The sequence below is a fragment of the Aulonocara sp. 'chitande type north' Nkhata Bay genome, linkage group LG19, assembly GCF_057382095.1.
Source record: "Aulonocara sp. 'chitande type north' Nkhata Bay isolate Kocher_YH1m ecotype deep benthic linkage group LG19, A_spYH_male_GT1.1, whole genome shotgun sequence".
In the NCBI taxonomy this organism is placed as follows: domain Eukaryota; kingdom Metazoa; phylum Chordata; class Actinopteri; order Cichliformes; family Cichlidae; genus Aulonocara; species Aulonocara sp. 'chitande type north' Nkhata Bay.
In genome coordinates, this window is record NC_141362.1 from 2136270 (window position 1) to 2151162 (window position 14893).

At 43.7% G+C, this 14893-nt stretch overlaps 1 protein-coding gene across 4 annotated transcripts in view; it reads right to left on the reverse strand.

Moving 5' to 3' along the window:
• Window positions 1-380: 380 nt before the first annotated feature.
• arid4a (AT-rich interactive domain 4A) overlaps window positions 381-14893 on the reverse strand; it is a 37813-nt gene continuing 23300 nt past the window's right edge. For 3 of the 4 annotated variants that reach the window (XM_086274100.1, XM_086274101.1, XM_086274102.1), the window contains exons 17-25: window positions 13059-13220; window positions 12152-12233; window positions 11639-11837; window positions 9730-9792; window positions 8147-9655; window positions 6193-6297; window positions 4170-4322; window positions 3767-3913; window positions 381-2537 (exon numbers count right to left, since the gene is read on the reverse strand). In XM_086274100.1, coding sequence (XP_086130226.1) covers window positions 2434-2537; window positions 3767-3913; window positions 4170-4322; window positions 6193-6297; window positions 8147-9655; window positions 9730-9792; window positions 11639-11837; window positions 12152-12233; window positions 13059-13220 — 2524 coding nt within the window. In that variant the 3' untranslated portion in view covers window positions 381-2433. The remainder of the gene's footprint in view (window positions 2538-3766; window positions 3914-4169; window positions 4323-6192; window positions 6298-8146; window positions 9656-9729; window positions 9793-11638; window positions 11838-12151; window positions 12234-13058; window positions 13221-14893) is intronic. The other variant, XM_086274103.1, reaches the window with a different exon arrangement.

The window sequence follows — 14893 nt, forward strand, 5'->3', positions numbered from 1 at the left end:
TCATTTTCCATATCAGCCTACCTCTCTGACCGGTCTCCCCAATGTTTGTGTAAAGTATGTTTGGTTTGAGGGTTCCTTTGTGAGTGTGCATGCGCCAACCAGCATGCTGCCTACTGTAACCCATAATTTCCTTCGGGATTAATAAAGTGGCTACATTCACCTTTAGTGTTAAACAAGCAGAAGTCCAGTCTTCTCCCAGGTTCCCTCGAGAACGCTCTTCACAGCCACCTCACACAGGACACAATGTAGACATGTGTTACACGTTTTAAACAGCGATTTTGGAATCAACTTGTTTTTATGCTCCCATTTCTTCTGCTCAAGAGATTATTTTAGTATGGAGATAATTTCGGTTGGGGACTGAAATGACTGGGCCAGAGCAGAAACCTTTAAAAACTTTATTAGAAACAGAGAGCACTCATTGTGCACACAGTTCCAGCATGGCTTCTGTTCTTGGGAGGAAATGTGTTTTCGCCCCTCCCCCCCATCATTTACAGTCACTGCTCTCTTTAAAAGCCACTGGAAAACAGTTAAAAAACAAAAGAAAAAAAAGCTTCATAATATAACAGTACAAACAGTCTTCTCTTAAAAATATTAGAAATTATTCTTTACAGGCATGTAAAATGTAGTTCTGAAATACAGGGTGCGACTTTATTTTTCTTTACTCAGAGCTTTTTATGTACACGTGCACACGCTCACACACACACACACACACACACACACACACACACACACACACACACACACGAAAGAGTCAAGGACTTGAAATCAGCCTGTCTGAGCTGAATGCAGACAGCAACTCAGAGAAGGAAGAGACCAGAGATGAAGTGCAACAGAACCCTCCAGAACAATGCCACCATCGAGCTTAGAGACCCAACACATGGAAGAACAAAAATTATAACCTAAAATTAATAATTTAATGAAGTAGTGAGGAGTAATCAGGGCTCAACCCCCCCCCAAAAAACCAAAATCATGTTCACCAGCATCATGTTTAGAATTTGCCCGGATACTTCACCATCAGATCATAAACATATTTTAAGACAACTGAAGTCAAAATTCTGAATCCATAAAATTGTCTGTAGGAAAACTTTGTGACAATAGTTTCAAAGGTAAGTACTTACATTTAAATCCCATTTAAACTTGTGTGCAAAAACATGACCAATAAGTCTTGATGCCAGCAGAATGATGGAGTCACCCTTTGGTGCAAACGTGTGACTAAGTAACTTGAGTGAATGTTTAAATTGGACAATTTTATTAAAGAATTCTGAGATCAGCTGGTTGAAGCTCAGATTTCAGAAGTCAACGTCACAACTACCCATAACGCCCACGTTCACTGCGCAAAGAAAGAAAATGTTCACTGAAATTAACTCCAACTTTTTACTGGTTGATGGAAAACGATTCAGCTGAATTTCAGACTTTTTTTTTTAAAGACTCTAAAGATGGATCACATTTAATGTTATTATTCAAATCAAAGCTACAATACTGAATCACAAATATGGCAGCAAAACAAAAGATCCAAATGTTAAAACAAAAAAACTGGTCTTTTAACATAAAAGGGAATTTATAACTTACAAGAATCTCAGCTGTGAGAAATCAAACCCAAAACTTTACATCATAATTTCACTTTAAATAAAAAGAACTGAACAATGTTTGTGAGTGGCATTTTCACTCATTTAAACAAAAATTAAATATTTTGAAAGAAACAAAGTGAAAATGTTTGAGATCTGCTGGCAAATATTTGGACTCCCTTCAGCTATTTTCTTGGCAGTAATGATCTTCCATACAAATTCCAAACTGACCTGCTAAACTTCAAACTCAAAAATAACTGAAGGAGCTGAAGAGTTGAAGTATTTTACACACAAAAAAGCTTCTCCAACAAATATCTTTTTTTTCTTCTGCTGTAAAAATCAAACATTTTTCTGTGCTTAACCAAAATAAAAGCTCTAATTCCATTTAAAAGAGACCAAAAACACTCAGGGCAGAAAGTGAGGACAGTTTGTTTTCTAGAGAACATATGCAGTAGAGATGTGTGCATCAACAGCTTCACGAATCTGTTCCACCTTAAATAATTCCTACAAGCCCGTGACCTCTGACCCCTGCAACCAGACCAAACAGGGGAGGGGGGGAAAAGCACAAGAGCAAAGTGGAGGGAGGGAAATAAAATAAAAACAAACCAAAGAAGGAGCTCTGTGGTGGCTAACAGAAAGTTCCTCATGTTTCCTTAGACGGGAATCGAGTCCGTAGGTGTGGGGATGGCGCCCGTGGGCCATAACTGATGGAGCGATGAGATTCCAACAGTACGAGTCGACACTCACAGGAACAAAGTGGATGGAGTTTTGTAAAGTTTTTGTCTTATCGTGCCCTCAGAGCAGACACTGGGTGGAATCTGTGGTGAGAGGGAACAAGCTGGATGAGTAGGCCTGGGTGGGCGTGTCATCACCTGCACTCCACAACCACAGTGTTCTGAGTGGGCGAGGCCGATGACGGACTCATACCAGTGTCTGAGGAACCTGATGAGGTGGATGCCATTGTGTTGGACACTGAGACAGAAGGACAGAGACGGACAGAAAGACACCTTTTAGTAATATAACCCTGATAAGCACATCACAGCAAATGGATTCATCGATGAGAAGCAAAATTATTCAAGGATGGAAACTGAAATGCTTTTCTAAGAAACAACAGATTTGGGCTAAAAACAAAGTTCATCTTTGAACAGCTGTACGGGAAAATACTGGAGTGTCCAACACTAACCCTCAGCCTCCTAGTAAATCCAACACGTTACTGATTTCAAAATACGATGTCGCCTTGTTCTCAAGTTTATTGCATTCACCAGAGTTTCTGAAAACTTGACTTTAACTCAATTGAAAAGCTTCACCACAGGGATACGAACTCATCCGAGATCTTTAGTAGATGCACGTTTAGTATAAATGTGACAAAGGTGACTTTGTTTTTGAGTTACAGCATTTACAAGATCTGTACAACACGTGGCTGAGGTCAAACTCAGACTCGAACCATCCACCATTTTCAGCAGCTGAACCTACGGTTTCAATTTCAAACTACTACATCGCTTGGTTCTCAAGATATCTACTTCACAAACATGTGTGTCTGGCCTCCAGTGGGATGACAATACCCCACGAACACGGAGTAAAAATCTATCCAATCTCTTCCACTTATCCGTTTCAGGGTCGCTGGAGCCCATCCCAGCTAGCATAGGGCGGGAGGCAGGGTACATCCAGGTTGCCAGTCTGTCGCAAGCACGGGGAGAACATGCAAACTCAGCATGGGCAGGAAAACAAGATTACATTAGCCATATCGCTCCACTGAGTCACATTCAGTGATGACTCTAAGCGCACCCTGCTGTGCCCACCACTGAATTTCTGACTTCCGTAAAGGAGTCACTGGAAATGGAATGGTTCTCCTGGACTGGTCTAACAGACCTTTTCCACTTGGGTCGGCTCTATTTGGTGGAAGTACCTGGTACCAGGTTCTCTTTCTGGACCTACTCAGCTGGGATTCCAAGTGATCTGAGGTGATTCAAAAATGATGTCATGCCACCGATTGGCTAGTCGGTGGCATCACTCGATAAGTCACGAGAGCATCTCCTTCACAAAAACCAAAACTGCCATTTTTAAAGATCTGGCAATGAGAGAAATGGCTACAGATAAGAAGCAACACTGAGACCAAGTCAAGCAAAGTCGGTACTGGTGTAAAAGAGCTCTACGAAGAAAGCAAGCAGATGATGTCAGCGTTTGCCTGCAGGCCCTCCTACCTTCTCTTTCCTTCTTTTTTAGTCTTTTCCTGCGTCTGTCAATAGACGCAACCTCAGACTTCAGGGTCATGTAGTACTTTCTGATCTCTTGCAGCTTTTCCTGGAGGAACGAGATCCTTTCTGTGCTTGACATGCTGTCCAGCTCATCTGAGGAAAAGTGAAAGTGGACACAGATCAGATCAAATCTCAATTTTAAAAAGAAAAAGAGGTCCAACAATTTACAATTGTTTAAAATCTCTCAGAGCATCCTTCAGCATCAACATGAGGTTAAAGTTCAGGTGGAAGCACTTTGTTGTGTTTATGTTGTGCCGTGAAACACAAGTTTGCCCACAGTGGCCTATAGCTGTGTCATTTGACATGTTTGAATTGTCAGTTCAGTGTCAAACACTGTGTGTGTTCGTACCAAGTTGGAAGGTCCACTTGTAGGTGCGTTGAGGGGTGGAGAAGCTCTGTTTGTCTTGTTTGTGAGAAGACGGAGATGAAAAGCTGGGACGAGACTTCTGAGACTTTGACAGAGACGAGAGCCGAGACTGGTCCTCGCTGTCACTACTGTGACCTGGAAACAGTTTACAACACTTTGTAATGCAGTGGTTCTAATAATCTGCTGTGCATCTTCTCATAGGAGTCGTCTCTGCATCCACAGTGCTCTGTTAATCGGCTGGGTCACATTAACTCAGCAATGAAATGGCTCCAAAACAACGGCGTGCTCAGAGGGCAGGTATACCGCCGACTCACCTTTATTGCAGCGTTCGTGTTGCATGTAATTACGTCGCACTCAGACATGTTGCTATGACAGCGACCACGCACATCAGGAGGTACTAAATTGTAATGGAAAACCAGTCGATCTGAGCGGGCACTCATGGATCGAGGCCCACGTTTGAGTGGTTCACCGTGGATCTGATTGATTATGTATGGAGCTCCGAAAATTAGACTAGTGGAAGAGAAAGTCTGTTTTTTGTAACTTAAGGTAAAAGGTCAAATTTCATACACTATATTAAATATACAGCAAGTAAAATCTTTTTTATTTTCATGATGATTTAGAAGCTCATGAAAATCAGAAATCACAAAGTATTAAAACATTTCTTTGGTTAATCAAAAAGGATTAACCGTACGTAGTACTTGGTTGGAGCTTACTAATGAAGGACCACATAAATATGACGTGGAAACGTTCTGTGGTTTTAGTCAGCTGATGGCACTGCTGAGGTGTTCCTGCAGCACGGGTAGCACCAACACTACAACGGCCAACAGGCTCACTGCAGATCAACTTTGACAGTTGTACTTTTACAATAATAAATATGTGCATCTTACATTTTTGTGTCCAGCTCAAGTCAATTTAAGAAAAATAAAACTGGAAATTAGCAGTTTCACACCGAGTGTGAAGCACAGCTGGAGCCTAAAATGAGCCAAAATTCATTTCTACCTTTTCATAATGTTCCTCCTCTGTAATATTTCATTTATGCTATTTGTTACGTCATTTGTTATGCCCTTCATTAGTTTAATGTCTATTTTAACTTCATGACCTGTAAATGATTAGTGTTACATACTTGTTCACAAAATCTGACCTCTGACCTTAATATGAACATCAATTCGATTTGATTTCAGTTCAGTCACAGATCTGAACTTGTCTGAGACTGTTGGTAGATGCACTGATGTATCATTTTGAAGGTGACATTTTTCTGAAGTTCTTGCGTTCACAGAGGCAGCGTGGGTGTCCACTGTGCCCCATCAGCCTTTCTTATAGTCTCCAAGCTTCACTTCATTGACAGACTGATTATCAACCAAAAGTCCAGAAAAGCTCATTAAAGTTATAAATTGATCGGCATGCAAGTGAGTGAAATAAGTATTTGATTACCAACAAAAACATGTCTGCAGACTGCCTGTGGTACTCCATGACCTTAATGTGCTTCTTTAGTTGTATTGGGATACTGATGCTGGAACTGAAACCATCCATGACCCATCTTCAGTGCTGTGGCTGAGGGAAAGAGGTTCTTGTATACGATCCACAGTTGTCCTGTTCCCTTAGCCAAAGCACACGTCCATGCCCAGTTTGCCCAGTGAAGAAGTGGATTCTGTGGACAGTCTTATACATATTACTAGCTCAGTATCAAATTGACTGATTGTGATCTGTGTGCCCATGTTCTGCAATTTGACTAGGTTGTAGTGGATTCAAATACTTATTTCACTCAACGACATGCTACTCAGGTTATAAATTATGTGACATGTTTTCTATTCTCTCTCTGCATTGAAATAAAACACACTGCTCACTTCCAAAGAAGTGAACAAACTTACAAATTAAGCAGAGGATGAAACGATCATAATGCAACTTGAAGAGTTCAGAATAACAGCAAGATTGGACCCAAACGTCATCTGCTTCAACCTGCAGAACAAGTCTTCATCTGATATTTACAGTACAAGCTGCCACTGACCTGCTCCGTTCTTCTCCACCCTCCCAGGCGTTTGTGGTCGTTTCTGGTTCCGTTTCTGTTTCTTGGCTGACGGGCTGGAGTTACAGTCAGTCAGCCTCTTCTGACCTGAAGGGTCAAAGGTCATATCTTACTTGTGATACAATCCAACTCAAGGCTCGCAAAATCACTAGCCCGATGTCCCGGGGCTAGTGATTTTTTCAGTCGGGCTACCAAAATCTATCTCTTCCCTGCCCGTCGGGCTATTGTAGGAAGGAAAAATATATGTCAATGCTTTTGCATTCTTTCAGAAATGTAGCTGGGTAATTATGTCATTGGCATCGGTGAGCCACTGTCAATATGTGACATATTGAAGTCGCATTTGAATTTGCGCTTGTTTTTTTGCTTTCACTTTGCAATCGTGCGAACTGTGTATAGAGAGCGACAGCACTGATCTGTGAGTGATGATAATTTGTGCACCAATTCCTCTGACATCGTCTTATTAATCGTTAGCTTACTATGCAAACATGACAAGTGAAATCTCCCGCAGCTTAAACATGTGAGAGGTTGATCGCGCAGAGAATCGCTGAGCTTATGTGAGTCCGTGTGTAAAAGCAGCAGTATATATATTTTAGTTCTGCTGAGCCAAATAAGACAGGTCAGGGTGAAGAAGTGACAGCCAAAGAAAAGCTTACCACAAAACGGAGAAGTTATGACAAATCAGACTATAAGGCAAAAAGAAAGTGCAGCTTTATGGTTTCATGGACAAAAGAATTTCTGTGGCTGCAATATGACGAACTATATAACCAGGGCTGCACATAAGTGGTCCACAGGTGCGCATTCGCTGTCAAAATAAAAAACAATATAAGAAGTTGCAACGCGTGTTTGCGTACATAAGATTTTCTGGAGGAGGACAGACATTTGTTTAAAACTCTTAAAGATGTCGAAGAAGCTCCTTTAAGCAATTACTTTGGTTTTCCTCCACCTCCAAAGAAATGTCAGAAGGAGTCCCAACCACAAAAGAAGCGCGTATTCTCGGAAAAGTGGTTGCAGGAGGTGAGCTGGCTTCAAACAAATGATGAACGCACAGAGATGTGGTGCAGAATGTGCCGTGAAAATCCCACTCTAGGACAAGAACAGCTTTTTATATGGACGCAAACGCGCGTTGCAACTTCTTATCTGCTGCGCGTCTTTTATTTTGACAGCGAATGCGCACATGCGGACCACTTATGTGCACCCGTGTAAATAACATAATGTTCTGCCGGGTGTGTTGTTGGTTTTCCCTCGATTTCTGAGTCGACAAGCGCCTTTGTTACTGGGACCAGTCATTTTAAGAAAGGCCCCCATTAGAAACGCATTATTGCTCAGTCTGCAATATCTTTCCCAGAACAAACACCAATTGCAAATAACATACTAAAAATAAACCTGAAAAATCTGTTTAGAACAGCTACTATGTTGCAAAGAGTGAACTACCACTGGCACAATGTAGCAGTCTTTGCAAACTTCAAAAAGCAAAGGGCCTCGATCTTGGTTCCACTTGTCTCTTACCCGTGACTTCAGTGGAAATTTCAAATTCAGGATCTGACACAGACGGATTCATGTCCTACACAGTTCTTACAAGTTCATAGAAATTTCTGTTCAATTAGAACCAAGTATTTGAGTTGATGATTGTAATTTTTATGCAATGTTGTAATTTGTGTTTCAACAATTTTTTGATTGATGTTTTGTTTCCTTTACAATATTATACTTTAATGTATAATATTGTAAAGGAAACAAAACAGGAAACAAAACATCAATCAAAAAATTGCTCTCTTTCTTTCTTTTTTTTTTTTTTTATTTATTCGGGCTACTTATATTTATTTTGGGCTACCAAAAACTGAAGAGTCCCTGCCCGAAGGGCTACCAGGGACTTTGAAATTTTGCGAGCCCTGCAACTGATAAGGTCACATTTCTGTCTGTTGTACCATTGTGCTCTTACCTCTGTCTTTATTTTCCTGCAACGAGAGAGAGGTGGAGGACGAGGAAGCACTGCCGTCGAAACCAGGGCTCGAGTCTCTCTCCTGCTCGCCCTTCACCACACCCCCCTCCTCAGTGTCACACTTGCGTAGTTGGTGCGCCTCGATGGGAGTGACTTCTGGCAGAAAGGGCCTGGCCTGAGGCTGAGGGAAATGAGGCGTATGAGGGGAGGGGAGGGAGGAATGGATGAGGTGGGGGAGTGGAGGGGGGGCTTGTTGCGACTCATTGACTATAGGGAAGTGATGCTCCAAGGAGGGGATGGGCTTCTCCTTCTCATCTGTATCATCCAGGTCCACCTCATGGCAGACCAGTGATTCTGGATCCATCTGTGGTTCCAGCTCCTCTGTATACGCCGGCTCCTGGGTTTCCAGAACAAGCGAAGCTGTCCCAGAAGGCATGACCGGTACCTTTGTGGCTGCACCTGTAAGATGCTCCTTTGACACCTCTTTCTGTGGCTCTTCTGCTGGGTGGGGCTGTTCCTCTGCCATCACCACTGCCTCACTGCTCTTCTCTGAGTGGAGTGGTAAGGGGGAAGCTCCTGCAACCATTTTGGTGGTCTCCTCCTGCCTTCTGTCAGGTCGGGGTTTCTTTTCTGCTGTCTTTTGGTCTCCTGCCTTACGCTTGAGTGCTACGCTGCTTCTTTCCTCTGTCTCCTCCTCTGCCTCCTCCTCCATCTCCTCTGCTTCCTCCTCTTCAGTGGCAGAGTCAGTGTCCGAGTCAGCAGGAGACGCCTCAGGCAGGAGGTGTGGGGTGGGGAGACAGTGGAGCACTACCATGGGCTCGTCTTGCCTCTTAAAGACGCTATGAGGAGAAGGTGATAACGCTGGTGCCTGAGAGCGGCTGGCAGTGGATGCAGGGCTGGGGTTGGAGAGGGGGACTCTAGGGGGTGTTTCAGAGCCTGCCTCCCTGATGTTGCTCCTACGACCTTTCACTCTTGGCGAGGATGCAGGAGTAGTACAGTTGTCCTCATCGGTGGAGGAAGGCAGAGAGGAGGGCACCTGCTGCTCCCTTTCAGGAGGAAGAGGAGGTGGGGTCCTACTCAGACACATCTCTGGAAGTAATTCTTGCCTTAGAGACGTTTTGTTTTCGTCTTGGACAGACGCCGTCTTTGTGACTGGTGACATTTGGTTGTCTTTGTCCAGATCAGCTGGCAGCACTGCAGCTTCCTTTGCAGGATTCTCCCCCTGCTCTGCCTCCTTCCTCTCTGATTGGTGTAATTCTTCATGAGTGTTCTCCTCAGGCATACTGGGACACAAGGCTAAGGCAGCATCCGGCAGCTGAACTGCTGCTGCACAAGTTGCTGTATTGCTGTGAGGAGATGCCATGACATTAGCTAACCCACTTGCTTGCTGCTCCTCTTCTGCTTCCTCTGCCTTGGAAGGTGAGACTTCAGCTCTGCCTTGCCATGGCGATATTTTTTTGTCAGAAGGGTCTTCTGATTCACTTTCATCTGAGGAGTTCCCAGAATCCTCTGCAGGATGGACATTGGTTGGTTAGTTAGTAATTACTGAATGGCTCAATTACTACAAACAGAGCTGTTCTCACCGTTGGATGCTCTGTCCGAGTCGTACATGCCGGAAGTCCTTCTGGTTCTTCTCCGGGGAGTGTCTGCAGAGAGAACGACACATTACTCACAGAGACACACCTCACTGTGATGGTCAATTCAAACTGGACAAATACAGCTTTTCCTGACAGGCATCTTGTGACGTGAACATACACTATTGCCAAATGTATTCACTCATCCACTGTACCACTATAGGCCTGTCTGTAAAGGCTCTCAGTCATTTTCTTTCAAAGCTCCTTAGACCACTATAACCCTACAAACCTGATGAGGCCTTCAGATTACTCAGAGACACTCCATGAATAGGTTTCTCCATATCACCAGGTGCAGTGGTGTATCTGATGCCACTGCATGATGAACTGGGCCTTCAGTTCCAGTCAAAGGAATTCTTGATACTTCGGCATACCAAGTCATTTTAGATCGGTTCATGCTCCCAGCTTTGTAAGAGCAGTTTGGGGATGGACAAAGCATGCTCATGAGGACATGCACGAGCAGGTTTGGTGTGGAAGAGCGTCACTGGCTGCAGAGTCCTGACCTCAACCTGCCAGAAGACCACTGGGATGAATTAAAGCGGAGACAGCGTGGCGAGCCTTCTTGTCCAACATCATTGCTCTACCTCAAATGTACACGACTGGTCAAAAGTTTTAGAACATGTCGTTGAAGTCAGATGAATATCTTCAAATGCTACAAAGGTAAGTGGTGAACTGCCACAGTTTAAGAAAAAAGGAAGTTTAAGTAACCCAAAACTGAAAAATAGTGTAATTTTCATAATTATACAAAAAGAACACAACATGGGTTAACAGTTTAAAGCTGTTCTGCAGCAAAGGAGGCTGATCAGCCTTGGAAGCTGGTGCTACTAATTCCTACAGGTGTTCCAACCTTTCTGGATTACTTACAGCCCCGTCTGTCTGCATAAAGCAGTGTTGGACACACTGTGGTACCCTCGTCAGCATCAGCTGAACAGTACTGTGCTGCAGAAAGCAGTGTGTTGGTACAAACATGGTGAGAAAAAGGCAATTAACAATGGAAGAGAGACGGACCATCATAACTCTTATAAATGTCGGTCTGTCCTACAGAGAGACTGCAAAGAAAGTCAAGGTGTCAGTGAGTCCAGTTTCCTTCTGCACTATGAAACAAACTGTGACAGGAAGAGTCTGACAGACCCAGAGACACGACTGAATCAGGTCATGTGATGGCGGCTCACAGGACAACAGCTTCAAGCAGCTTAACAGTGCTCGTAGTAAGAAAGTCTGTTTCAGCTGTGAAGAGAAGACTTCAAGCTGCAGGTTTGACAGGATGAGTTGCAGCGAGAAAGCCAGGCAAGACAAAGAGGCTTGTCTGTGCCATGAAACACCAACACTGGACTGCTGAAGACTGGAAGAAGGTATTATGGACCGATGGATCAAATGTGAAATCTTCAGTTCATCACACAGGATCTTTGTCGTCGAGTAGGTGAAAGGATGGTTCCACAGTGTGTGTCATCACCTGTCAAACATGGAGGAGGAAGTGTGATGGTCTGGGGCTGTTTGCTGGATCCAGGGTCGGCGACTTGTAGAGTGGGAGGCACCATGAACCAAAACAGCTACCACAGCATTCATGCAGCACCATGCAATGAGACTTTTCTTTTTCTAAGACTTTTGCCTGGTAATGTCCTTCTGGGAGGACGGTCAAAAACTCCCATAAACACATTCCTAAATACTGTAGAAAGCATTCCCAGAAGACTTGAAGCTGTTATAGCCGAGCATGGGCCAACATCACATTAGACCCTATGGGCCAAGAATTGGATGTCACTCAAGTTCATATGCTGGTGAAACCAGATGAGGGAACATTTTTGGCAATAAAGTGCACTACTGAGTGGATTTCTTTGGTATCGGCATGCTCTGTACAGCTTACTGTCTCCGTTGGCCATACTGGAAGTGTCAGTCCTGCTGCTTCTGCAATTGGATAGCCCTTCGCTACTTGAAGTTTTGCTACGCCCAGTGGAGCTGTTGGGTGTGGTCCTGATCTGAGGACGACCACGTTTCCCTACAGTTGGCCTGACAGCCGCCATCAGTGCTGGCTTCTCTTCGTCCTTATCGAGCTCGTCTTTGGTCTGTTGAGTGGAAAGAAAACAGTGAGATGACAATAAAAAGGATGTTTGACCTTAGGATGTCCGTTCATCTCAGAGTGAAGTTCAGCAGGTTTTGGACAGACAGCCAAGGTAATTCGACATCACAGGACACCTGTCCACCAAACAACCTCTCAGCTTTAACACTAAGCAGTCACACAGAAACATTCCCAGTTACTCAACTTTTATTCATCACATGAACCAATGGTTACTTTTCACCTGTATTTAATGAAGAAAGCTTTTGATCACATTGAAACTCCATAATTATCCATCCTTCAATTTGTGACGTGGCATCTCACCTTCACCTTCTTCTTCTGCTTCCTCTTTGTTGCTTTTTCTGTAGGCCATATAATTCGGTCAGCCTTCACCCACTCATCATACCTGTGCATCAGATACACAAACACCACCAGGTCACACCATCACCTAACATCCCTAAGCACCTGTGACACCAACTTTAGTTTTTATTTTTTTCAGAGTTTAACTGTGGAGCATCTCTGCAAACATAAAATATTTTAAAAGTCTAAACAACAAAAAAATAAGAAGCAATTTCATGGCCACCACAAGATCATTCAGCAACTCCATGTAAACCACCCAAAAAAAACTATGTCAGCACGTGGCATTTGGTTGCTTGGGAAAAGGAGGAGAACGGAGCGACTGCAGCTGTGAGAGCAGCATCAGTGTGATGGGAGAGACTAGTGACATGGACACAGTGTGCCATCACGTGTTAAAACAATGAGGTGACTGCTGAATGTCACAGGTACTGGCCAAAGAGGCAGAAAAGGCTCAACTGCAATGTCAACACTGTCTCCACGGAGACAACAGGAGGAGCGATACACCACCTGTTCCAGGTAAATATTTGTTAAAGTTGTACAAAAAACATCTGAAGCATTTCCTGGAATCTTAGGTAAATACTTTTATACGATTTTGTTTTTTGCAGCATTTTTACACAACTTTTGGAAATTTGCATTTCAAGTTATGAAAATGATTCATTAAACATGTTTGTGGTTTTCACTGTGAACAAAAAGCTTTTCCTACTCTGATTTTTGTTTGTGAGGGTGTGCTTAAAAAACAAAGAAACAAAACCATACGTGGCAAAGTAAAGAGCTTTTAAAGGTGAAACAAAGTCAAAAACCACTGTCCTGTATTCATATGCAGTACATATGTAGTATTCACTGTACACAGGCAGCGTGTGTCTGACAGACTGACCTGACATTCCAGCCATAATAGTGAACCAGGTAGAACTGTTCACCATTGTCAATGTCAGTCTTCTTGATGTGGGCCTCATAAATCTTCTGAGTCTTTCCTCTTCCGTACTTCACCCTGACCTTCGTTCCAGTTACAGTGTCTCCGTCTTCTTCAGTCTCACTCCTGACACACACACACACACACACACACACACACACACACACTCTATCAGCAGCCAACATCAGTACATGCCTGTATTGTATGATTAAGACTACTTTTAGCCCTTTTCCACCAGCACCTACTTGGCTTAGCTTGACTCAGTTTTTAGGGTTTTCCATTAGGTGGTGTTGCCTGATACTGGGTATTGTTTTAGTGTCTGTTAGGTCGGGGTTCCAAGTGAGGTGAGTCAATCCAAGAATGCTTTCCAACAGACTACATGTCACTGATTGGCCAGTCAATAGCATCACTTGATGAGTTGACGGCATCAGAAAAATCAAAACATTTTTGAAACCCAGAAACGAGGGAAAAAATAAATAACGCTGTGATCCCAGAGTCTGACAAAAACATACAAATGATGTCCGGGGCCGTGGTGCTGTAATGAGCCCACGCACACTGAGCTGACAGAGTCAGGTCGGCAGTGCAAAAGAGGCTTTTGTTACTGTGTAACATTATAATAAAAGAAAACTTAGTGTATGAGCTTGTACAGTGGTTGCAAAAGTATTCGGCCCCTTGAACTTCTCCATATTTTGTCACATTACAGCCACAAACATGAATCAATGTTATTGGACGTCCACGTGAAAGACCAACACAAAGTGGTGCACACGTGAGAAGTGGAACGAAAATCATTCATGATTCCAAACATTTTTTACAAATAAATAACTGCAAAGGTGTGTGTGTGTGTGTGTGTGTGTGTGTGTGTGTGTGTGTGTAATTATTCAGCCCCCTGAGTCAATACTTTGTAGAACCAGCTTTTGCTGCAGTTCCAGCTGCCAGTCTTTCAGGGTCTGTCTCTACCAGCTTTGCACATCTACAGACTGAATCTTTGCTCATTCTTCTTTGAAACAGCTCCAGCTCAGTCAGATTAGGTGGGCAGCGTTTGTGAACAGCAGTTTTCAGATCTTGCCACAGATTCTCGACTGGATTTAGATCTGGACTTTGACTGGGCCATTCTAACACATGGATATGTTTTGTTTTAAACCATTCCATTGTTGCCCTGGCTTTATGTTTAGGGTCGTTGTCCTGCTGGAAGCTGAACCTCCGCCCCAGTCTCAAGTCTTTTGCAGACTCCAAGAGGTTTTCTTCCAAGACTGCCCTGTATTTGGTTCCATCCATTTTCCCATCAACTCTGACCAGCTTCCCTGTCCCTGCTGAAGAGAAGCCCCCCCAGAGCATGATGCTGCCACCACCATATCTGACAGTGGGGATGGTGTGTTCAGAGTGATGAGCAGTGTTAGTTTTCCTCCACACACAGCGTTTTGCATTTTGGTCTCATCTGACCAGAGCAGCTTCTTCCACATGTTTGCTGTGTCCCCCACATGGCTTGTGGCAAACTGCAAACTGGACTTCTTATGGTTTTCTGTTAACAATGGCTTTCTTCTTGCCACTCTTCCATAAAGGCCAACTTTGTGCAGTGCACGACTAATAGCTGTCCTATGGACAGATTCCCCACCTGAGCTGTAGACCTCTGCAGCTCGTCCAGAGTCACCATGGGCCTCTTGGCTGCATTTCTGATCAGCGCTCTCCTTGTTGGGCCTGTGAGTTTAGGTGGACGGCCTTGTCTTGGTAGGTTTACAGTTGTGCCATACTCCTTCCATTTCTGAATGATGGCTTGAACAGTGCTCCGTGGGATGTTCAAG